At 49.1% G+C, this 23,288-nt stretch overlaps 1 protein-coding gene across 1 annotated transcript in view; it reads right to left on the bottom strand.

Annotated features, from left to right (window-relative positions):
• ST8SIA1 (ST8 alpha-N-acetyl-neuraminide alpha-2,8-sialyltransferase 1) overlaps nucleotides 1-23,288 on the bottom strand; it is a 100,134-nt gene that overhangs the window by 55,880 nt on the left and 20,966 nt on the right. Inside the window, exon 3 of the mRNA XM_077340209.1 lies at nucleotides 7,046-7,155. Coding sequence (XP_077196324.1) covers nucleotides 7,046-7,155 — 110 coding nt within the window. The remainder of the gene's footprint in view (nucleotides 1-7,045; nucleotides 7,156-23,288) is intronic.

Here is a 23,288-nt window from a genome sequence, read left to right as displayed (position 1 = left end):
GCAGTAAAAAACTTCCCAGGCCGCAAGCTTGCGGCCCGGGAAGCTTCTTACTGCGGGAGGGCGGGGAGAAGGAATCGGGGCCGGGCCGCGCCCCGATGTGGTTGGGGACCACTGCCCTACAGCACTTATGGAGGAGGGCTGGAAGCTGAGAAAACTACAACTCGCATCAGCCCCAGAAATCTAACCCAGAGCATATGCCCACAGAGCTTAGGAGCCCATGGAATAAAGAGCGTGGCCACCTGCCTGGCTGACAATACCCTTGACAAATTGCTCATTTTACATTGCAAGGAAACCATCATTATACGGTTACACCCATTAGTTATTATTGTAAAGTTATTCACATGTTTATAGATTGTTTTAAGAGCCTCTTGTGGCGCAGAGTGGTAAGGCAGCCGTCTGAAAGCTTTGCCCATGAGGCTGGGAGTTCGATCCCAGAAGCCGGCTCAAGGTTGACTCAGCCTTCCATCCTTCAGAGGTCGGTAAAATGAGGACCCAGCTTGCTGGGGGGTAAACGGTCATGACTGGGGAAGGCACTGGCAAACCACCCCGTATTGAGTCTGCCATGAAAACGCTAGAGGGCGTCACCCCAAGGGTCAGACATGACTCAGTGCTTGCACAGGGGATACCTTTATAGATTGTTTTATGTACTGTTGTTGTTCTTATGTAAACCGCCCTGAGCCCCCGGGGAGGGCGGTATATAAATATAATTAATAAAATAAATAAATCAATGCAAGCTTATTTTTGCACTGAAATCACAGATTTCCCTCCTCCCCTGGCTGATTTAGGACATTTCTGTTCTCTCTCTGAGCAGCTTATATCTGGCTCCCAAGCAATCACCCCTCCGGGGTGGCTCGCCCAACCAGAGCTACTCAGTTTAGGGAGCCAAACCGTATCATCTGCCCTTGGACTGTTTCCGGGGCCAGCTGATGAACCATCACCCTTCGCAGCCACCTGGTTCCGCTGCATGACCAAACAAAGTACCGTTGAAAACCAGGCTTGGAATGCTGTTATTTAAGGAGCGCACAGCAGAGGCAAAAAATATCTTCTTCTATTAGGAAGTTTCTCAGTGCATTACTGTGGCCTGTGAAGACACCAGCTGAGATTGCAGATGGCAACTCAGCTAGAAACCAGATGCGATGCTGAAAATCCCTTTTTTTTTGCTCTCAGTCTACCCCGCTGGTTCATTGCCTGGCTGCACTTGAATGGCCCCACACCCATGGCGCCCTTCATGACTTTTCCAGCACTGCATTTGGGATCGGGTCATTCACGACCCACATGGGCTCCGTGTATAGAACTGTGATGCACCCCCTTAATGGCGGCGGTAGTGGGGAGACGCCTGTTGGAACGCAGCCGTAACTGCAGGCTGCAGCTGTACGGTTGGGCTGATGCCCATCGCACCTCCCCCTGTTCTTAGCTAGCTTTTTTTTAGGTACTTTTCTTTTTGCTCTTGGCAGGGCTCTCGCGCCTCTAAAAAACGTATCGAAAAATTTTTTTATGGCGATTTAAAAAACAAAAGTAACAGGTGAAGCTTCTGCTACCTGTGCATCTTCATTCTTGGGAATGCTGCGGTCGCAACAGCGGGGTTGGACTAGATGACCCAGGAGGTCCCTTCCAACTCTATGAATCTTGTATTATTCCGTTGTGGTGTGGTATGTGGGGTCTGGGCTGTACTCAGCTCCTGCCATTCTTTCCGGCCTACACGAGGCACAGCCTTCGTAGCAGTAGCATTTGTAGTAGTAAGGGTAGGGGGAAGGAGTGAAAGAAGCGGGAAGGGTACGGGTGGTTTTGCCACTTCCGGGGGGCATGGCAGGGGGGTGTGGCCAGCTGGCATCACTTCCGGGGGTCCTTGAAGCCTGAGGTTTTATTTTACGGTTTCCCCGACAGCCAAAAGGTTGAGAAAGGCTGTTCTAAACTTGAAAAGCCCCCTGGCTCAAAGCAGTCTAAGCAGGTTGCGCTGAGCTGAATCTCCTCCAGCGTAGGAAGTCATGTGCCAAATGCCACCTGCAGAGCCTACGTGATTGAGCAGGGATTTAGGCTAAGGTCTCTCCTCTCCTCCGCCATCCTAATGGCAAATTATGTTGATATCCTTCACTGAAGCAGAAAACAGGACATACACACACACACCCATTTTGGGGGTCTTAGCAAACTCCCTGTTGGTGCTTTCCTTCGAAATGAAAGATAAATCAAGGACACCGGTCCAAGACGACAGCCAGCGACAGTGCTTTGAGCAACCAGACCCCATCCCGCCAAACATCATTCCCCTCTAATTAAATACAATGGGGCACATGTTAACTGAGAACTGCTGTTCGGAGATGACTCATGCGTCCCTCTCTCAACCCAGCCTGTGCATCAAGCATCCGGACGACAAAGCGAGAAGGGGGGGGGGGAAATGGGGCACGCTGCAAAATGAAGATGCATTTGCAGCAATTTACAACAGGGAGAACAAAGCAATCCAATTTGCGACATCTGATTCGATTTACATTATTAGATCTGCTCCGTATCTAGGCCTAGCTGACCTGGGGTGCGAAGGGGGAGGGGAGGTTTAAGTGGATCAGGGAAGATGGAGGGGTAGATGGTGGATATTACAATTGCTGACTGTCTAAAAGCCAAATGATAGAGGATTTATAGCATGGGTAGTCAACCTGTGGTCCTCCAGATGTCCATGGACTACAATTCCCATGAGCCCCTGCCAGCATTTGCTCCTTATGGTGCCCATTCCACTGCTGAACTAGACTCCTAGAATCCTAGAGTGGGAAGGGGCCAAACAGGCCATCTAGTCCCAACCCCCTGCTCAACGCAGGATCAGCCTCTACCGTCCAGGAGAAGGATCTGTCCAGCTCCTGCTTGAAGACCACCAGTGAGTGGGAGCTCCCCACCTCCTGAGGAAGCCCATCCCACTGCTGAACTAGACTCCTAGAATCCTAGAGGGGGAAGGGGTGACAAAGGCCATCTAGTCCCACCCCCTGCTCAACGCAGGATCAGCCTCTACCGTCCAGGAGAAGGATCTGTCCAGCTCCTGCTTGAAGACCGCCAGGTCACCTCCTTAGGCAGTCCATTCTACTACTGAACTACTCTGTGGAAAATTTTTCCCCTCTGATAGCTAGCCGGTACCGTTGTATCCACAGTTTACTCTCACTTCCTTCCCATTGACTGCAGGCAGCTCAAAAGATAAGACCTCAGCGACCGAAAACTTTCCCATTGTGCTTAGCGGAACTGTCCATGGTATTACAGGCACTCTGGCCTTTGGACACAACGGCTTGTTACTTACTGATCAGGGCTTTATTCAGGACTGCACATTTGATCTGAGCTATCCAAAGGCATTCTGCTTCCCTCGCCCCTTTTACTGAGGAAGGATGAGAGTTTAGTAATTCCTGGCTGACCCAGGAAGCCGACAAGATAGCTCTGGACATGTCGCTACAGAGCAACATAACCTAACTCACTGGGCTACGGGGAGCACAAAGGAGTTAATAGCTGTGAATCTGTTTGCCCTCCGAGCAACAAAACAAATTCCTTTAGCTGTGTTCAGCAGAGTTAGCGACTAATGGCTGCTTTCCTATGATGTGTAGCCCAGGCTCTGTCCTGGCAACAAAGCCACAGCTAAAAAGCATTAGAACCTTAATTCAGGGAGCTTTGACCCTGTTATTGGCCCTCCAGAGGAACTGGCTGGCCACTGTGTGAGATGATGATGGTGATGATGATAATGGAGAAGAAGAAGAAGAAGAAGAGTTGGTTTTTATATGCCGCTTTTCTCTACCCGAAGGAGTCTCAAAGCGGCTTACATTCCCCTTCCCTTTCCACTCCCCACAACAGACACCCTGTGAGGTGAACCCTGATATTACTGAGAGCCCTGATATTACTGAAGAAGAACAGTTGGGTCTTATATGCCACTTTTCTCTACCCGAAGGAGGCTCAAAGCAGCTTCCAATCGCCTTCCCTTTCCTCTCCCCACAACAGACACCCTGTGAGGTGGGTGAGCCTGTGAGAGCCCTGATATTCCTGCTTGGTCAAAACAGCTTTATCAGTGCCATGGTGAGCCCAAAGTCACCCAGCTGGCTGCATATGAAGGAGGAGTGCAGAATCAAACCCGGCTCTCCAGATTCAAAGTCCGCACTCCTAACCACTACACCAAGCTGGACTAGATGGACCTCTGGTCTGATTCTGATTTCAGAAAGTAACAGCCATTTAACAATACACCAGATGGCATGGCAAAATAGCCCCTAGAAGGAACCAGTATCTGGGTGATTTACACCTCCCCTGTGCAAGGTAGCCTTAGACAAGACTGTTCTCTCCTGGCCTCAGCCCCTCCGCTGCAACATAGGGATATCACCAGCCTACCTGGGAGGGGGGGGCTGTTGTAAGGTCATAATCTAGCATGGAAGGGTGTGCAGTTACTTTAGTCCATCTCAGCGGAGACCTTTGGAAATTCCACTCCTGGAAGACCTCACTTTTGTAGGGTTGGCAAATGGGAAACCAAGCAGTATCTTTTAGGGATGGCTCACAACCATCCAGTTATAGACCCCTAGTCCACAGTGATTCCGTATGCCCCCAGGACAATGACACAGGACAAATCTGCACATGGGCTTGTAGCCTCACACAGATTGAATTCCAGTATTTTCTCTGTAGTTCTTCTGTCTTTTTTCAGATCTGGTTTGTGTCGCTGCTTTTAGCACATAATGCACTTGTAAAAATAGCTATCCATGTGTGGATCAACAGCATGATCCTGAGGCTTCCCAGAATTATTGCCCCTTTACCTTTCCCCCCTCTTTTAAAACTTTTTTAAAGACTAATTACTTCCTGTCCAGTTGCCCACTAGCCAAACCTTAATAACTGTAATCTGGCATGGCCGCTGGGTTTTCCACACACGTTCATGCTGTTTGAATCATAGAATAATAGAGTTGGAAGGGACCTCCTGGGTCATCTAGTCCAACCCCCTGCACTGTGCAGGACACTCACATCCCAATTGCTCATCCACTGTCACCTGCCACCCCCTTGAACCTTCACAGAATCAGCCTCTCTGTCAGATGGCTATCCAGCCTCTGTTTAAAAATCTCCAAAGACGGAGAACCCACCACCTCCCAAGGAAGCCTGTTCCACTGAGGAACTGCTCTGACTGTCAGGAACTTCTTCCGGATGTTTAGATGGAATTTAGAATCCTAGAATCATAGAGGTGGAAGGGACCTCCTGGGTCATCTAGTTCAGCCCCCTATACAATGCAGGTCACTCACAACCCTATCGCTCATCCACTGTCACCTGCCACCCCCTTGAGCCTTCACAGAATCAGCTTCTCCATCAGATGGCTATCCAGCCTCTGTTTACAAATTCCCAAAGATGGAGAAGCCACCACCTCCCAAGGAAGCCTGTTCCACTGAGGAACTGCTCTGACTGTCAGGAACTTCTTCCGGATGTTTAGATGGAATTTAGAATCCTAGAATCATAGAGGTGGAAGGGACCTCCTGGGTCATCTAGTTCAGCCCCCTATACAATGCAGGTCACTCACAACCCTATCGCTCATCCACTGTCACCTGCCACCCCCTTGAGCCTTCACAGAATCAGCTTCTCCATCAGATGGCTATCCAGCCTCTGTTTACAAATTCCCAAAGATGGAGAACCCACCACCTCCCGAGGAAGCCTGTTCCACTGAGGAACTGCTCTGACTGTCAGGAACTTCTTCCGGATGTTGGATAAGGAAAATTCATGGCAAGGCAGAATTCTTTCTAAGTGTGAGACTGGTGCCTTCTTTAGATTTGCAGTGTTACAAATTACACATGCAATGTCTTTCAGCCGCTCTCGTCATATCTGCAGGCACCTGTATGAATGCAATCGGTGCGGAACGGCGAGCAGCTCATTCCAATTTGAGCGCCCCGTGTAGCTTTTTGCAACTAAATTGCAAGGGGGGGAGGGGGAGTGATATCAAACGTTACTTGTGAAAATGACTGTTGAACAAAGGAACCCATTTTTTTAAAAAGAAATTTTCCTGTCCCACTGGTGCGAGATTTTCAAAAAGCTTGTTTGCCTATTCTTTAACAGCAGAAAAAGGCATATTTATTTAAGTACTAAAGGAATGGGTCTCTGCGTGCATGATTTAAATAGTAAATCTTGCACATTTACTCTGCAACCTAAATTCGTTTGTTACGCTGCCCTCCTCTTGACGATCTCCAAAGGCAGAGATTTTACAACCTCCATGACCATTTATTACATTTTAATCCCCTTTTTCCTCGAACGGCCTCACGGCCCATCCGCCTCGATCCTCACAACAGCCCAGTGAGGTAGGCTAGCTGGAAGAGAATGACATCGCCAAGGTGACCCAGTTAGGATCTAAAAACTGGTGCCCCCCAAAACCTAACCTTCTAACCACTATCCCCAAAGGAGCAAGTTTGCAAGGAGAGAGAAACTGTACGGAGACTACAAACAAGTTTGGGACAAGTTCCAAATAGAAGCATTTGTTGACCAATTTAGGTACAAAGCAAACTTCTCTGAAAGCGGGACATATGCTGGATTAGAGGGCCCACTTTGGTCTGTTCATTATATTCTCCTAAGTCTGTAACATTTCCAACGTGTAATAAAATTAGAAGAGGTGAGGGGAAGGGATGCCAGCCTCCAGGTGGGACCTGGGGACCCCCCAGAATTACAGCTCTTCTCCCAATTGCACAGATCAGTCCCCCTGGAGAAAAGGGACGCTTTGAAGGATGAACTCTCCGGCAGTATACCCCACTGAGGTCTCTGTTCTCCCCAAATCTCCAGCAGTTTCCCAACCTGCACCTGGAAATCTTGGCCAGAGGGACTCGGCAAGCCCCCTGGGGAGTCTCTCTCTCTCTCTCTCTTTCTTTTCGGTCTCATTAATTTCTAAAGCAACCTCACCCAGCCACCTCTGGCTCCCACGGAAACCCTAAATGTTGCCATTGTAGCAAAGCCCCGGCCCCTGTCCTCCCCGATCCCTGCAAATCACTCCGGGAAAGAAAAGGGGCCACTTGCAGATCTTTGAAAGAAGCAAGACACGAGAGACAGAGGGGGGGGGGTGACGCCACCGCCAGCAGCCACTCCTTACCGCATGACAAAGTCCGCTTGGTCTATCTGTCTGCCGCAGCCGCTCCTCTTCAGAATCCCACCATTGCCCACCACGGAGCATTTCTTCAGCGGCAGCTGGAAGGGGGTTGCCTGGCAACAGAAAACAAGGCCCGGGTTTTGTTTTTGTTTTTCCCACGGTCCAGCATGTACAGAGGAGCTTTGTCTGGAGACCCCAAGATGCCTCGGGAACCGCGGATTTGGGGCAGGGGATTTCGGAGGGCAGAAAGGAGGGGAGGGGAGGAGGAAAGAGGGCAACAATTGAAGACCTTTATCGCTCCAGTGATCGGTTCCCGGCCCCTCTGGTTCCTTTTTGATGGGCTATTCATGAAATCAGATTTGGAAGGGACCTCCTGGGTCATCTAGTCCAGCCCCCTGCACTTTGCAGGACACTCACAACCCTATCACTCATGCTCTGTCACCTGCCACCCCCTTGAACCTTCACAGAATCAGCCTCTCCGTCCGATGGCTCTCCAGCCTCTGTTTAAAAATCTCCAAAGAGGGAGAACCCACCACCTCCCAAGGAAGCCTGTTCCACTGAGGAACCACTCTGTCAGGAACTTCTTCCGGATGTTTAGACCGAATTTCCTTTGGGTTAATTTAATCCCATTGGTTCTGGTTTGTCCCTTCGACCCACTTTGGCTTCTGAAGGGTCGCACTCCACATACCTTCAGGATTAGACCATGTCCTGCCACAGTTAACAATCTGTTTTCCCCAAAATCTTTTTTTGGTTTGTGTTTATGGGGAGGGGGGGCTGTCGGGTTATTCCATTATTCCTTGCTTTGAACGAGAAACCAAAAGACACATTTTAAGCCAAGGCGGTGTTTATCAGCAGCTAGCATTGTCAACCTCCAGGTGCTGCCTGGAGATCTCCCACTATAAAAATGACCTCCCAACCTCAAGGTGGGGCCTGAAGTCCTTCCAGAATTACAATCTCCAGATTCAGATGGGAAGCTGTGTTGGTCTACAGCAGAAGAACAGTCAGGACTTTGTACACGGTTCTCCCCTCCCCCATTTCATTGTGACAACAACCCTGCGAGGTAGCTTAGGCAGCATGCACCCGACTGGACAAAACTTACCCCTCCAGCTTCCAGGGCAGAGGAGGGATTCAACCCTGGATCTCATAGATCCTTGCCTAAAACTCTAACCCCAGGATTCCCAGCCAGGGTTCTGCAGAACCCTGGGGTTATACAAGAGCTCTCCAAGGGTTACGTGGCTTTCCCTAAAGTTTGGAGAGCAACTGACTTCACTAGATATTGCTGGGGTCCACTTTCCCCATTCCTCTATAGACCTGAGCCTATTCTGCACACAATAGATAATGCACTTTCAATGCACTCTAGAAGTAGCTTTTCCTGTTCTGCACAGGAAAATCCAGCTGCCAAAGCACATTGAAAGTGCATTATCCTATGTGTGCGGAATTGACCCTGGTCTCTTTCTCCACAATAGAAACAGTAAATGACGCCCACTTCTCCCACATCGTATTTCCGTGCCCACCACTTCCGGGGTTCCTCAAAACCTGAAAAATAGTTCAGAAATTCTTCGTTGGCCAAAAGGTCGAAAACGACTGCTCTAACCACTACTCCACCGCTGCCCGTGGAAAATCAGTAGCCAAATATCATAAAAGAATGACAACCGGAGGACTATGGCGATCACAGCTTCCCCATGCCAGTGACAACCATCAGCCATTGTGGCCGTGGGAGTGAAATGACCGCAAGCAGCTCCCACCGTTGTGCACGGCCATCCGAATGCCAGCAATGTGAACAGACTGGGCGGCCTGTGAAATAGCAGCTTCTGACTCTTGCTCTGATGAATGAGTCAGCAAGGCAGAGAAAGAGAAGCGTACTTAATTCTGACATCGATAGCCCTTTGGGACTTAATTGCGCGCTTAAAGCCCGGTTGAGCCATGTGCGGGCAAGCGCGCACAGCCGTCTGCAGATTGCTCCCCGGTGCCGCACAGGTCAAGTATATGCTCGAATCATGTGGATTTCAAAGACGCCTGCCATCCACTCTACGCTTAAGCGGCAGGCTTTAGGGAGGCTTACAGGAGCAGGCAGGGAAGTTCCCTGTTCCAGGGGAGGCATAAGACTAGGCCAGGGTTGTTTTTCTAATCATCTGGATCTGTACTGAAGCCCCGCGTGTGCACTGGAGCAGACAGGGATAAGCGTGCATGGGCTTCATCCCCACCTACTAATATTCTTTTCTAAGTTCAGGACAATAGATGCATAGGGTGGAGAGAGGCCAGTATGGCCAGGAAGATCTGTATGGCCCCCCTTCCAGGACAGAGCGACTTGACTGGCGGCTTGCGGGTTCCATCTGAGCCCCTCTTCCCACCTCCCTCTAAGAGATTTCTATTGGGGGAATGGATAGTCTTTCGAATTGTTTTCTCCGCCGTGTCTCCTTTTTGTATTGTGATTACTGGATCTATGTGGTTTTCTGTCTGGGGTTTTAATGGGGGTTTTATTGGGGATTTTATTCAGACGATTGTCACCCGCCATAAGCCACTTGGGAGCGGCGGGTAATATATATTGAAGAAGAAGAAGAGTTGGTTCTGATATGCCGCTTTTCCCTACCCGAAGGAGGCTCAAAGCGGCTTACAGTCGCCTTCCCTTTCCTCTCCCCACAACAGACACCCTGTGAGGTGGGTGAGGCTGAGAGAGCCCTGATATTACTGAAGAAGAAGAATTGGTTCTTATATGCCACTTTTCTGTACCCGAAGGAGTCTCAAAGCGGCTTACAGTCGCCTTCCCATTCCTCTCCCCACAACAGACACCCTGTGAGGGAGGGGAGGCTGAGAGAGCCCTGAGATTACTGAAGAAGAAGAAGAGTTGGTTCTTATATGCCGCTTTTCTCTACCTGAAGGAGTCTCAAAGTGGCTTACAGTCGCCTTCCCTTTCCTCTCCCCACAACAGACACCCTGTGAGGTGGGTGAGGCTGAGAGAGCCCTGATATTACTGAAGAAGAAGAGCTGGTTCTTATATGCCGCTTTTTCCTCCCCAAAGGAGGCTCAAAGCGGCTTACAGTCACCTTCCCATTCCTCTCCCCAAAACAGACACCCTGTGGGGTGGGTGAGGCTGAGAGAGCCCTGATATCACTGCTCGGTCAGAACAATTTTATCAGTGCCGTGGCGAGCCCAAGGTCACGCAGCTGGCTGCATGTGGGGGAGCGCAGAATCGAACCTGGCATGCCAGATTAGAAGGCCGCACTCCTAACCACTACACCAAACTGGCTCTCTTGAGATGATGATGATGATGATGATATTTAAACACTGTCAACACCTCATGGGTGTTTCCAGGCAAGAGACATCCAGAGATGGTTTGCCGTTGCCTCTCTCCACATCATGACCTTGGTTCTCCTCGGGAGTCTCCCACCAAAATACTGGCCAGGCCAACCCTGCTTATCCTCCAAGCTCTGACCAGATCCGGCAGGCCTCATCCTGACTCAAACCATTGGCCCATCATAGTCAGTACTGTCTACCCAAACTGGCATCTGTTCTCAAGGGTCTCCGGCGGGGGCCTTTCATACCTTCTATTCCCTCATCCTCTACACTGGAGGTGCCGGGGATTGAACCGGGGACATTCTGCATGCGGAGCAGATGACCTGCCGCTAAGGAGTCAAACCTGGAAACTGCAGCCTGCCCACCACCTCCTCCAAGAGGGCAAAAGGAACAATGCACTAGAATGCAACCCTTTCAGAAATGAACAGCTGCCATTCTCTCCCCTCCGGGAGCATGTCGGCAACAGAGAAGAGCTTCCCTGTTATTTATTTTGGAGAATGGCCCTCTGGAGAACTTAATTCTTCCGAGCCGTTTCTTGCTTGCTTTTCCGGGCGCGATGCCTGGCCGGGCTTTTAGCACTCCTGCAAACAATGCAACCAAGGTCGAGCTCCAGGCGGCTTCTCCTTTTCTCTCCTGGGTATCAGGCTAAGTGAAGACCCGGCCAGAGAAGAGCCTGCAAAAAAACCTTTGCATTATCCCTCGCCATCTGGCGTCGTCGTGGTTTGCCACCTCCGGGGCCCAGAGAGCTTGGCGAGTTGGCTGCCAAATCTCCTCCGGTCCGACGGTCACGGGAGAGAGCTTCCCCGATGCTTTGGATTTTATTCCGACAACAATAGAAGGCAGGGGGTGCCTAGAAAGCCCTGGGCGTGTGCCAGGGTACCTCCGGGTATCATGTTAGGAATTCCTCCTTCCGGAGGTTCATTCCGGCTCCAGTTACACATCACGTTCACTGGGGGATGGGAGCCAAAAGAAACAGCCTCCGCGTGGGTTGTGAGTGTCCTGCATAGTGCAGGGAGTTGGAGGGTTGTGAGTGTCCTGCACGGTGCAGGGGGTTGGACTAGATGACCCAGGAGGCCCCTTCCGACTCTGTGATTCTATGATTCTAAGTGCAATTCTCCCCTTTTTCCAGCCACAACATCTAATGAAACCATACCCAAGTCCTAGCATCATGGACAGACAGCGGCATTCTTGCGTTTGCTCCAATCTGCATTAGTCGGCCCCTTGTCAGTCCGTTCTTTCACTGCACTGAATCAGTGAGAATGCACAGAGCAAAGGCTTCCGCTGTGAGAAACTTAATTCACTGTGGCAGTATCACAGGGCTTCACCGAGGAGAATACGGTATGCCCTACTAGCGCTTGAAAGGCTGACAGGGAGGGGGAAATGTGGCGATCCCGTTGGAGAATTAGTGTCAGGGCAACTCTAGGATTTGCCTAAAAAAGGGGATTTCTGCTTTTCCCGCATTTCCCGGGACGTGGGGGGTGGAGGTGGGGGTTTAAGATACACATGTCAAACTTTCAGGGTAGCTCAGGGAGGGTCTTCCCTGACTCCCCTCCAATTTTCAAAAAGATTGGACCAAGGGATCCAATCCTAGGGGCTCCAAAAGAGGATGCCCCCATCCACTCCATTATATCCAATGCGACAGACTCTCCACTGGATATAACGGAAGTTCATGGGGTAACCTTGGGCTCGTCATTCGCTCGCCCTCTTCCTACCTCACAGGGTTGTTGTGAAAATAAAATCCCCAGACTAGGGGATGATGTTGTAAGCTGTGTCAGGTTCCTAACACGGAGAGAAGCAAGCTGTAAATAAATAAAAATTAAGAACATAAAAACCTAGAGAAGAGGAGACTGTTCATGATGGTTCAGCGGGACCAGAACCCCTGATGGCACCAGGATTATGCCCCCTCGCTTTCCAGCTAGAGATTCACTGCATCCCCCTTCCCCAGACCCTCGGAAACGGGCAAGGATTCTTCTTATATCCGACCTCATCGCCAAAACAGGACTGTGGTTGGTCAAGGGAGAAAAGGTGAATTCCGTTGAAGGTTTGCTTATGACCCCTGCAGAGCACTGCTCTGCGGGTACAAATTTGCTGGTTGTCCCGGGCCCACGGGACGTTCGCCTGGCCTCAACCAGGGCCAGGGCCTTTTTGGTCCTGCCTCAACCGGGTGGAATGAGATCCCGGAAGAGCTAAGGGCCCTGTAAGAGTTACCAGCTTTCTGCAGGGCCTGTAGAATGGAGCTCTTCCGCCAGGCATATGGTTGAGGCCAGGGCAGTTTCTCCCATAGTCCATCTGAGGATCCCTTCCAATGCTGAGATCTCCAACATCGAGATTGTTACATTAGATCTATCGGATTGGCGCCCACTCTCTCTAAATCAGGGGTAGTCAAACTGCGGCCCTCCAGATGTCCATGGACTATAATTCCCAGAAGCCCCTGCCACGTTGGCAGGGGCTTCTGGGAATTGTAGTCCATGGACATCTGGAGGGCCGCAGTTTGACTACCCCTGCTCTAAATGCTTAAATGTTATTCTCCCACCATCCTGAACATAGGGAAATTGGGATTGGAACTGTGATTATTGCCGCGGTATGATGTGTGATATATGTGTCATTTGGGCGATTTTATGGGGGATTTTATTGTGTTTTAATTATTTTACGCTGTAAACCGCCGTGAGACCTAATTGGGGAACGGTGGTCTAAATATAAATATAAATATAAATATAAATATAAATATAAATATAAATATAAATATAAATATAAATATAAATATAAATATAAATATTAATAATAATAATAATAATAATAATAATAATAATAATAATAATAATAATAATAATAATAATAATAAAGCACGTAAACAGGACAGCATCAGTCTGCCTCGCTTACAAAAAGGGTTTTTTAAACCCTCGTCTCGTGGCAATTATGCTGCAAGGGTCAAACCTCGCGTGAGAAGCCTGCGTGAAAAACCCAAACAAAAGGCAGCTCTCGCGAAACGTTTTAGTACAGGTGTGTCTAGCCGTGTTCGTGGCCCTGTTGGTTGTTTCTCACCTCCCGAGGCACTCTGTTAGAAATGCATGACCCAAACCCCCCTGCCCCAGCGCAGCCACATGACAAAATGTAGCCTTGAGCGTAATAGATGGGTTTTTCTAAAGCCGCTTTGTCTTAGAGGGGGGGGGGCGGTTGGGACAGCGAAACCTCACAGATGGTGATTAATTGAAATGATCCTGGAGAGGCATTTATGGTGGCGGAAGGAGGAATGGATTCCATTAGAAGTGAGTTTTGAGGCCTGAAAAGTGGACCATCCGAAGGCCCCCGAAAGGGTTTTGCAGGGCACGTACGGATTCTCTGATGACTATCCCAAAGCATTTTGAGTAAATGGGATTTTTGTACTGACAACAGATATACGGAAGCAGTGGCTAAGCAGAGGGGTTATTTATAACTCCAGGAGAGCAGAGCTCCAGCAAAGTGACCGTCAAGGCATCCATAAAACGCAGAGCGGGGTTCCCATCCTGCTTTTATCGCCAACAGCGATTAGCCGTCACGCTTTATTTATCCATTAAAATCAAATAATTCGTTTCTTGATCCCGAGCACTGATAAACTTTCTCTCCTGTGAAGCGGCTTCTGGACTGCGCGCAAAAACTACGGAAAGAGCCAGGCGTCAATTAAAACCGACCACGTTGGTAAAACCCGAAGCCCTATCGGTAAATCCAATTGGTAAATCCAACCCTAATCGGAATGGCTACAGTTAGTCTAACCTCATCGGACCCTGGTTAGTCTAACCCCACCAAGCCTTCCTAAAGGAAGGGTAGAGAAGAGAACTGTATCTGTTGATGCAGTCCTATCTCCAACCCACTGTTTGCAAACTGGGTCAACACCAACAATTCAGATGGTAGCTTGAGCCCCAACAGGTGCACCCACCTGTCAATACCCCCCCCCGCTTTATACACCAGATAGGGATGCCAACCTCCAGGTGAGATCCGAAGATCTCCAGCTATTCCCATTGATCTCTAGAATAGAGGACCAAGATCATTCCCCTTGAGAACATGGCTGTTTTTAGAGATTGAACCCTACAGCCTTACACCCTGAAGGGATTCTTCCCCACCCTCCTCAGGTTGCGCCCACATATTCTCCAGCTATTTCCCAACCCTGAGCAGGCAGCCGTCTCACCGGTGCAGCTGAAAGGGGAATCGACCCAAGTCAAAACCGCATGTAAAACATTCGGGCTTTTAAATGCTTTTCTTTCTCTTTGATCGGCGATGGTTACAAAAAGAATAGAATCCTTTCTTTTAAAAATTGACTTTCAAATTTAGTTCCCGATGCTGTAAGAGCAACAGGCACGGCGTTTGTCAGCTATCCTCCTCCGTTATCCAATCTAGGAAAACGCTGACTATTCTCGAGAGGGAAATGCAGACACACAAATCTGATATCGGTTCAAAGAGTATTTGAAGATGTCGCAGTCAGAAATTGGTTTCAAAGGCACAAAAGCCCCGTTCTGAAATCCTATTCTTCTTACAAAGACCATTGTAATACAGTTGTCAGGGTGTGCCGGCAAAATGTAAAGTGTGTTGAATACACAACTGCTGGAATGAAATTGTTTGTTCCCATCTGAGTTTGCTTTCAAGTGTTTCTTCTTCCAAAAAAAAAAATCACTGGCCTGCATCCTATGCTCAGTATCTGACTGTTGTAAACGCACTTCCTTCCAGCATTTTTGGTCAAATAGGGACAGCATGGGTCCCCAACATGGGCCTTTGACACCTTTCCTGGCTCCTGTCAAGTGTTTTGTCAAAGTGGGCTTGACCAGATGGGCTTTTGCCCTGTAAGACTTCTCATTGGCCCCTGGTGGTTTGACTGGCTTGCACAGATTTTTTAAAATATTGCTTCAGCGGTGGCTGTCACCATGGCACAAGGATTGTCACGGTGTGCCTGAAGGGACGATGGAGCGGCCATTTTGTGGCTGGCTGTGCCGCCTGTGGCAGCCATTTTGTGGCTGCTCCTACCCTGCGGGGCCAGAATTCCTAAGGTGCTTTCAGGCTCAAAAAGGTTGGGGACCTGGATGTACAGACTAATCAGAGCCTCATGTTCCATAATATCTACTTCTGCCTTTCCATTATCTCGATCCTCCTTGGATTCCTCTCCACCATTTATACCCTGCTTTCCTCTCCAATGAGGGACCTCAAGCAGCTTACAATGGTGTTTTCCCCTCCTCTTGTTTATCCTCACATAAATTACCCTACGAGATAGGCTGGGAGAAAGAGAGAAACTGGTCAAAGATCAGCCAGTGAGTTTCCATGGTAGAGTGGAGACTTGAACCCGGGTCTCCTAGGTCCTAGGTCCTGCTCAGTCTTTGTCAAGTCTTTTCTTGAACCAGAGCATTGAGGACTGACTGGTCGTGGTACTAACCCTTCTACTCCAGCCAGATGGTTTTCAAGAGCAAAATGCCCTTTAAAACTGGAAGGGGGAGAGAGGGTTTTAAAATATTAACAGCAGGATGGAAAAGACTGGTTTTGAATAACAAATCTGCGACGGAGACTGAAGGATTTGATCACTTCTCACCTTCCTGTGTGGTAAATTATCTGTTTTTTTTCTTCCGTTTTGTTTTTTACAGACAGAGGGCAACCATGATGCTTGTCAAATCTGTCTGTCAAATCGGCATATTGCTCCCCACGGCACAGCCGATTGTGGCTGAGCTGGCTTCTCCTCTTTCCAATGGAGGGGGTCCCTTTAAACGCCTTCTGCAACCTGCCTGCAAATCCAAAGGCATTTAAAGGGCTCTAGGTCCCTTTAGATACTTTCTCCAAGCTGAGAGTTCACTCCGACGGCATTTAAAGGAACCTAGAGCCCTTTAAAAGAGCCCCTTGTGGCGCAGAGTGGTAAGGCAGCAGACATGCTGTCTGAAGCTCTGCCCATGAGGCTGGGAGTTCGATCCCAGCAGCCGGCTCAAGGTTGACTCAGCCTTCCATCCTTCCGAGGTCGGTAAAATGAGTACCCAGCTTACTGGGGGGTAAACGGTAATGACTGGGGAAGGCACTGGCAAACCACCCTGTATTGAGTCTGCCATGAAAACGCTGGAGGGCGTCACCCCAAGGGTCAGACATGACCCAGTGCTTGCACAGGGGATACCTTTACCTTTACCTTTAGAGCCCTTTAAAGGCACTTTAACGGCAGCTATGTGAAAAATGCTGAAATTTTTCAGGATCTATTTAGGCTCGGCCACTTCCAAATGGCACTAGGAACACTCAGCAGGATGTTTCCGCATATGAAGCTGCCTTATCTGAGTTAGACCCTTGGTCAATCAAGTTCAGCCTTGTCTACTCAAACGGGTACCAGATCTCCAGAGTCTCAAGACATATGAAGAAAGGTGGGGGAGCTTGGTCTGTTTAGCCTGGAGAGGAGACGACTGAGAGGGGATCTGATAACCATCTTCAGGTATTTAAAAGGGTGCCATATGGAGGATTGAGCAGAATTGCTCTCGCTTGCCCCGGAGGGACAGACCAGAACAAATGGGATGAAATTAATTCAAAAGAAATTCTGTCTCAACATCCGGAAGAAGCTCCTGACAGTTAGAGTGGTTCCTCAGTGGAACAGGCTTCCTCGGGAGGTGGTGGGTTCTCCATCTTTGGAGGTTTTTAAGCAGAGGCTGGAGAGCCATCTGACGGAGAGGCTGATTCTTTGAAGGCTCAAGGGTGTGGCAGGTGACAGTGGGTGAGTGATTGGGATGTGAGTGTCCTGCATAGTGCAGGGAGTTGGACTAAATGACCCATGAGGTCCCTTCCCACTCTATTATTCTATGATTCTATAATGCAACAGAATCCACCTTCTAAGGTGGCTATCCTTTCCAAGAGACCTGATCTCTGTCACCTGGAAATCAGGTGTAACCCCACGATATCTCCAGTCAACACCTGGAGGCTGGCAACCCTAGTTGCAAAGAGACTTGCCAAGGGAGATTCTGGATTATGTTGCAGGATCCTCCCCCCTGCCAGCTTGAAAATGGGTGCAGAGACTGAGTTGAGATTTTTATTTGAAACCTAGCGCAGTTCCCCAGTGGAACAGGCTTCCTCGGGAGGTGGTGGGTTCTTCTCCTTTGGAAGTTTTTAAGCAGAGGCCAGAAGCCACCTCACAGAAATGAAGATGGTGTGAACTTAAACAGAAATAAGGAGTCCCTGCAACGAAAAAATGTAAATAAAAAGTTTTACTGATGTAATTTGTGAATTTAGTGGTGGACCTTTTATGGATAACAGAGTGATAAAGGGATGAAGAAATGAGCTCTGATGCAGTAAAAATTAAGTTTTAAGTAGTTTATGCAGTGGCCTTGTTTCACCGTGGTTCTGCTGTAACCCCATTTTTATCCTTACATTTATGCCTTTATTTAAGGTCTGTCGATAAAGGCTTTAGGCTACATTACTTTACAAAAACAAGGCCAACCCAAAACAGACTGCCTTGCTTACTCTCCGTTGCATCTGGTTTTCATTTGTTCCTTTGCAAAGGACATTCCAGCATCTTGGACGGGTGGTTTTTCTGGCTTTATTTTGTAACTAGGGGCCAAGCCTGTTGCATTAAGGAATACAATGGGGGCTAGATTGGGGGGTGGAGGAAGAACTCTGCAGATGCCCTCTCCCTCCCCCCAGGACCCGGAAAGGCTGCAGGCTGGAGGCCCCCGGGAAGGGAACCCACTAGCAGGGGCAGCTCTCATGCAGCAGGGATCTGCAGACTCCGAGCCTCGGAGGGAAGTGGAAGGAGGAGGGGATGATCAGGGGTGAGGGATGGAAGGTGATTGGCTGGCCGCTGGACAGACAGGCAAGCTGGTTGGAGGAGGAGGCAGTCAGGGGCGGGACAGCCTCCCTGCGTGGTTGTTAAGCGCTGAGTGGCACTTAAGGCATGAGACATGCTCCTCCTCCAAGGCTTTATCAGAAATATATTGTGTGGAACATATAACTGCCCCCGATTGCCTCCTTCTATGCTCCTTCTAACATAAGGAGAGCCCTGCTGGGTCAGACCAGTGGTCCATCTAGCCCAGCATCCTGAGAACACCAGAAGAGCCCTGCTGAATCAGCCCAGTGGTCCATCTAGTCCAGCATCCTGCCTGACATAGTAGCCAAACACTTCCTCTGGAGGGCCAACAACATGCTCTGATGTTGCTTCCTGGTTCTGGAATTCAGAGATTTAGTGCCTCTGACTGTGGAGGTTCCTCTCAGTCACCACAGGTGGTAGCAACTGGTATACTTCTCTATGAATCCATCTGACCCCCTTTTAAGGTGGTTAAGCGTGGTGTATTCTAATCTGAAGAACCGAGTTTGATTTCCCACTCAACTTCCAAATGCAGCAAGCTGGGTGAGCCTGGGCCAGTCACAATTCTGTTACAGCTGTTCTCACAGAGCAGTTCTGTTAGAGCTCTCTCAGCCTCACCTCGGCCTCACCTCAGCCTATTGTGGGGAAAGGAAGGGAAATTTTTTTGTAAGCCGATTTGGGACTCCCAGGGTATTAAAAAAAAACAGCCCTTTTCTTCTCCGATTCTATAAAAGAAATCGTGAATTCTTCCACATCTTCCTATGAATTCACACCTAGCGTTATGCCCATGGAAGCCCCCCATGCCAAATATGGAAGCACCCAGTTCTGAAATTTGCCAACCTCCTTCTTGACGTGGTACAACCCAAGACTAGTTTTGCCAAGGACCTCACCTTGCTATTTTTATGAAGATCAGGTGGGATCACTGCATTGGAGAGGTGGTGGGAGAGGAGATGTTATCCAGCTGGAAATATTCTTCCGATTTGATCAGGGCAGCTATCGTCCTGTCCTTCTGTCTCCTCGCTCAAAGCCTAGTTTATTTTTAGGCAAGGCTGCAGAGCTTTCAAGGGGCTCTTTGAATGCTTACCCTGCCCTCTCGGTTGCTCAGTCGCAAGGGAACAATGTCTGTTGTTCTTCGGGGCCGATCTTTGAAGGAGTTAGCCCACATTTGGGAAAGTTTTGAGATATAAAAACAGAGCTACAAATCAAATTTCAGCTCGGAGTTTAATTTTGTCCATATGTTCTTTTTTATCTCAGGGCGGGGGGGGGGGAGATCTTAGAAAGGATTATTGGCATTCCTCTGCAGGGGAAAACGAACCAGATTCCTCCCCCCCCCCTCAAAAAAGAACAATTTTAGGTGTTTTTTTCTTTGTATCTTCCAGCTCTGCTCTCTGATCAAGCGAGGCGCCAAAAAGTTTACAAATGGCTCTCTAGGACATTTCTCTTCACACGGCACAACTGCTCAAAGGAGGATCGGATTCAGAGATCAGTTCAGGAGAAGGGGGGGATTCATTCTTCCCTACGCATAACGGTCTCAAATCCAGACATGTCTCCCAAACTAATTGCCCTGAATCCTACAGGCATGGCTTGGATCCCACAGGTCTATCCTGTGGTGTCTGCAGACCTACCAAGGACCAAGCTTGAGGTCTGAGGCAGGAGACCCACTTGGGCTGTAATTAGCCAATGCGCAGCTGGATCCCGACTGACAGATCCGGTCAGTTTAAACCTGAAACTGGCCAAGATCTGGTGGGCAGATCGATTGTGCAGGACTGTGTGTGTGTGTTGGGGTTGTTTGGGTGTTTTTCAGTCCAGTCTGCTCTCTTTCTGTACCACACCAGAGCCCTAATAAAGAGCTTAAGGCATTTCCAGTGTTTGTGTTCCTCTGAACCCACAAATTTAACACATTCCATTCGCAGAGGAGGTATCCACAGGGGGAAGAAGAAGAGAAACAGTTGGATTCATACCCCACTTTTCACTGTCCAAAGGAGGCTCCAGCAGCTAACAAACACCTCTCCCTTCCGCTCCCCACAAGAGACATCCTGTGAGGTAGGTGAGGCCGAGAGAACTCTGAGAGAACTGTGACCGGCCCAAGGCTACCCAGCAGGCATCATGTGTCTCAAAGCTTACATTCACCTTCCCTTCCTCTCCCTACAACAGAAACCCTGTGAAGTAGGTGAGACTGAGAGAGCTCTGAGAGAACTGCCCCGGGCCACCCAGCAGGCCTCATGTGTCTCACAGCAGCTTACAATCGCTTTCCCTTTCTCTTCCTACAACAGAGACCCTGTGAAATAGGTGAGGCTGAGAGCTCTGAGAGAACTGTGACTGCCCTAGGCCACCCATCAGGCCTCATGTGTCTCAAATCAGCTTGCACTCGAAAGCTCACGCCTTGAATAAATCTTTGTTGGTCTTAAAGGTGCTACTGGACTCTGATTTTATTGTGCTACTTCAGAACAACATGACTACTCATTTGAATCTCTCCCTACAATAGACACCCTGTGAGGTATTTATTTATTATATTTATATACCGCCCTCCCCGGAGGCTCAGGGAGTGAAGCTGAGGTAAGTGAAGCTGAGAGAGCTCTGAGAGAACTGTTCCAGCCCAAGGTCACCATGTGGACAAATGCTGAAATCAAACCCGATCCTGATTAGTGGATGCCTCTCTTAACCATCATACTGCTTCCTCTTGTGTCAGGGAAAGGCTCTTTCCACCACAGACAAACAACAGTTTTTGGTGGGCGGTAGACCTGGCCTCTGAGTCTGGCCATCAGCTCTCTCCTGCCTGTTTAGAAGGAACAGAGGTAGCAAGGAGGGTGTTGAGAGGGGGGTGGTAGGCAACGGGCAGCCATTTCCAGGTCCCTTTAAACCTGAAATGCCCACCGTGGTCCGTGGGCAGGAGACCCGGCCTCCCTCTCTCCAGGCTGCCTCTGCCGTTCACGGTAGCTTCTGCCAGAACTGATCCATCTGCCTGCCTAGTATCCGGAGGCAATCTTGCTGTGTCCATCGAATAGCTCAAAATGGCAGGTGTTGCATTTCCATATTGATTGTTCTTTTAATGTGAAACGTTACGGTGGGAGTCGATAGGCATGCAGGTACTGCCGGGCCGCTTTCTGGCTGGCTGCCGTTTGGATATGAAATTGTACCGGGGTTTTTTTAATTGCCTGGAAACCATTTGCAATACTTGGACAGAAAAGCAGCCTAGAAGTTCAGGGGGGTAAATAAGGAAGGCGTGGCAACCACGCCAGTGTCTACAAAATGCTTTTAAAACAAGAAACAAGGTGTTAGTCGCTATAAAATTCCACTCATCCATTCTAGCACTTAGGAGGTTACCAGAAGCTGCTTGGGGGCCCTGACCAGGGCTGATTCTGCACTTACTTTGTTTATTCTGTTGTGGATCCTACTGAATTCAGATCGATTTGAACTCTATCCTCACCCCTCCCCATTGAATCAGAAAAGTGTTCTGCACATGATTAGGGAAGCTCAGAAGGGGGTGGGGGAGCCAAGCACAGCAGGAGCCTCTTTCTTTTTTTTCTTGAATGGGGGGGGGGGAGATTGGAGACAGCCAAGGAGGGGGAATAAATCCAAGAGACAAATCTCTGCCTAGAAAAGTTAGGGCTTCTGGAACTTCAGCCGAGAGAAGTTAGGGCTTCCCCTTTAAGGGAACCTTTGCAGTCTGGGAACGAGGAAGCCTTTGAACTGACGCCCTGGACAATCAGGGCTTTTCTACAGCATTGGAGGCCCGAGGCAGCTAGTGACTTCAGGACAAGCAAAGAGCTGCACCTTTACTCAAGCGGATTTTTCAAATATTGAGAGTTATATCCACTCCAGGATATTGCGGGGGAAAGGTAGGGTCACTCCGGATCAATCCTGCTTGTTGCGAAGGGAAAATTTAAATTGCCCAAAATCAAAATGGACATCGCATTCAGGGTTGACGGCAGGGACTGAATCGACCTGGGATTGGAATAAAAGCTCCATGCAGATTCAGCCCTGGATAGCCCAGGCTAGTCCAATCCAAGTCCTAACTTCAGAAGCTAAGCAAGGTCAGCCCTGGTTGGATGGGAAGTCCACGGCTGCTACACAGAGCTAGACAACAGCAAACCAGCTTTGAACATCCCTTCCCTTGAAACCCCTGTGGGGCTGCAGTATGACAACAAAATGACTTTGATATTGTGTTATCTGCTATCACATTTTCCAGAGATGATGTGTGATTATTTGCCTTTCATAATTACCTGTCAGGATCTGTAAAGAAGAAGAAGAGTTGGTTTTTATATCCTGCTTTTCTTGCCCGGAAGGAGTCTCAAAGTGGCTGACAATCACGTTCCCTTCCATACACCCTGTGAGAGAGATGAGGCTGAGACAGCCCTGAGATTACTGCCCTGTGAGAACACCGCTATCAGGACTGTGACTAGCCCAAGGTCACCCAGCTAGCTGCATGTGCTGCATGTGGAGGAGCGGGGAATATGCCTGCAAAAGTGGGGAAGTTACCTTCTCAATTGGGGTGGTATGACGTGACAATGAAGGTGAGACTGGTGGGGAATATATTGATCTGTATAGGTACTGCAGTTTTAGCCTTAACCAAAAGTATCAAGAAATTGCTTTTGCTGAATATGCCAAGCCTGTTTATTTGAGAAGTTGACTGGGAACGTGACGTTACCTGATCTTGACTTGGGTTGCCTTGATTCAGAACAAGGGCTGTGCGTTCAGAGAGACAGTTTGGTGTAGTGGTTAGCAGTGCAGACTTCTAATCTGGCGAGCTGGGTTTGATTCCCCGCTCCCCTACATGCAGCCATCTGGATGACCTTGGGCTCACCATAGCACTGATAAAACTGTTCTGACCGAGCAGTGATATCAGGGCTCTCTCAGCCTCACTCACCCCACAGGGTGTCAGTTGTGGGGAGAGGAAAGAGAAGACAATTGTAAACCGCTTTGAGCCTCCTTCGGGTAGAGAAAAGTAGCATATAAGAACCAACTCTCCTTCTTCTTATTCTACCCAAGCTGAAAACCTACCCCCAAAATTCCCTACTGGTACTTGCTGGGTAGCTTTCGATATCCCAAATATATCCAGGTTTTCTTGGAAAACCCAAAAAGAATTCTGAAAACATCTGTACACCGCCCGTGGCGCCGCGGGCGCCACGGACTAAATAATTCGTTAAGGGGCCTTGAGGTGGGCTTTGTCCG

This window comes from Paroedura picta, chromosome 5, assembly GCF_049243985.1.
Source record: "Paroedura picta isolate Pp20150507F chromosome 5, Ppicta_v3.0, whole genome shotgun sequence".
NCBI lineage: Eukaryota > Metazoa > Chordata > Lepidosauria > Squamata > Gekkonidae > Paroedura > Paroedura picta.
Note: the sequence above shows the minus strand (reverse complement) of the source record. Positions and strands in the feature narration are given on the sequence as shown.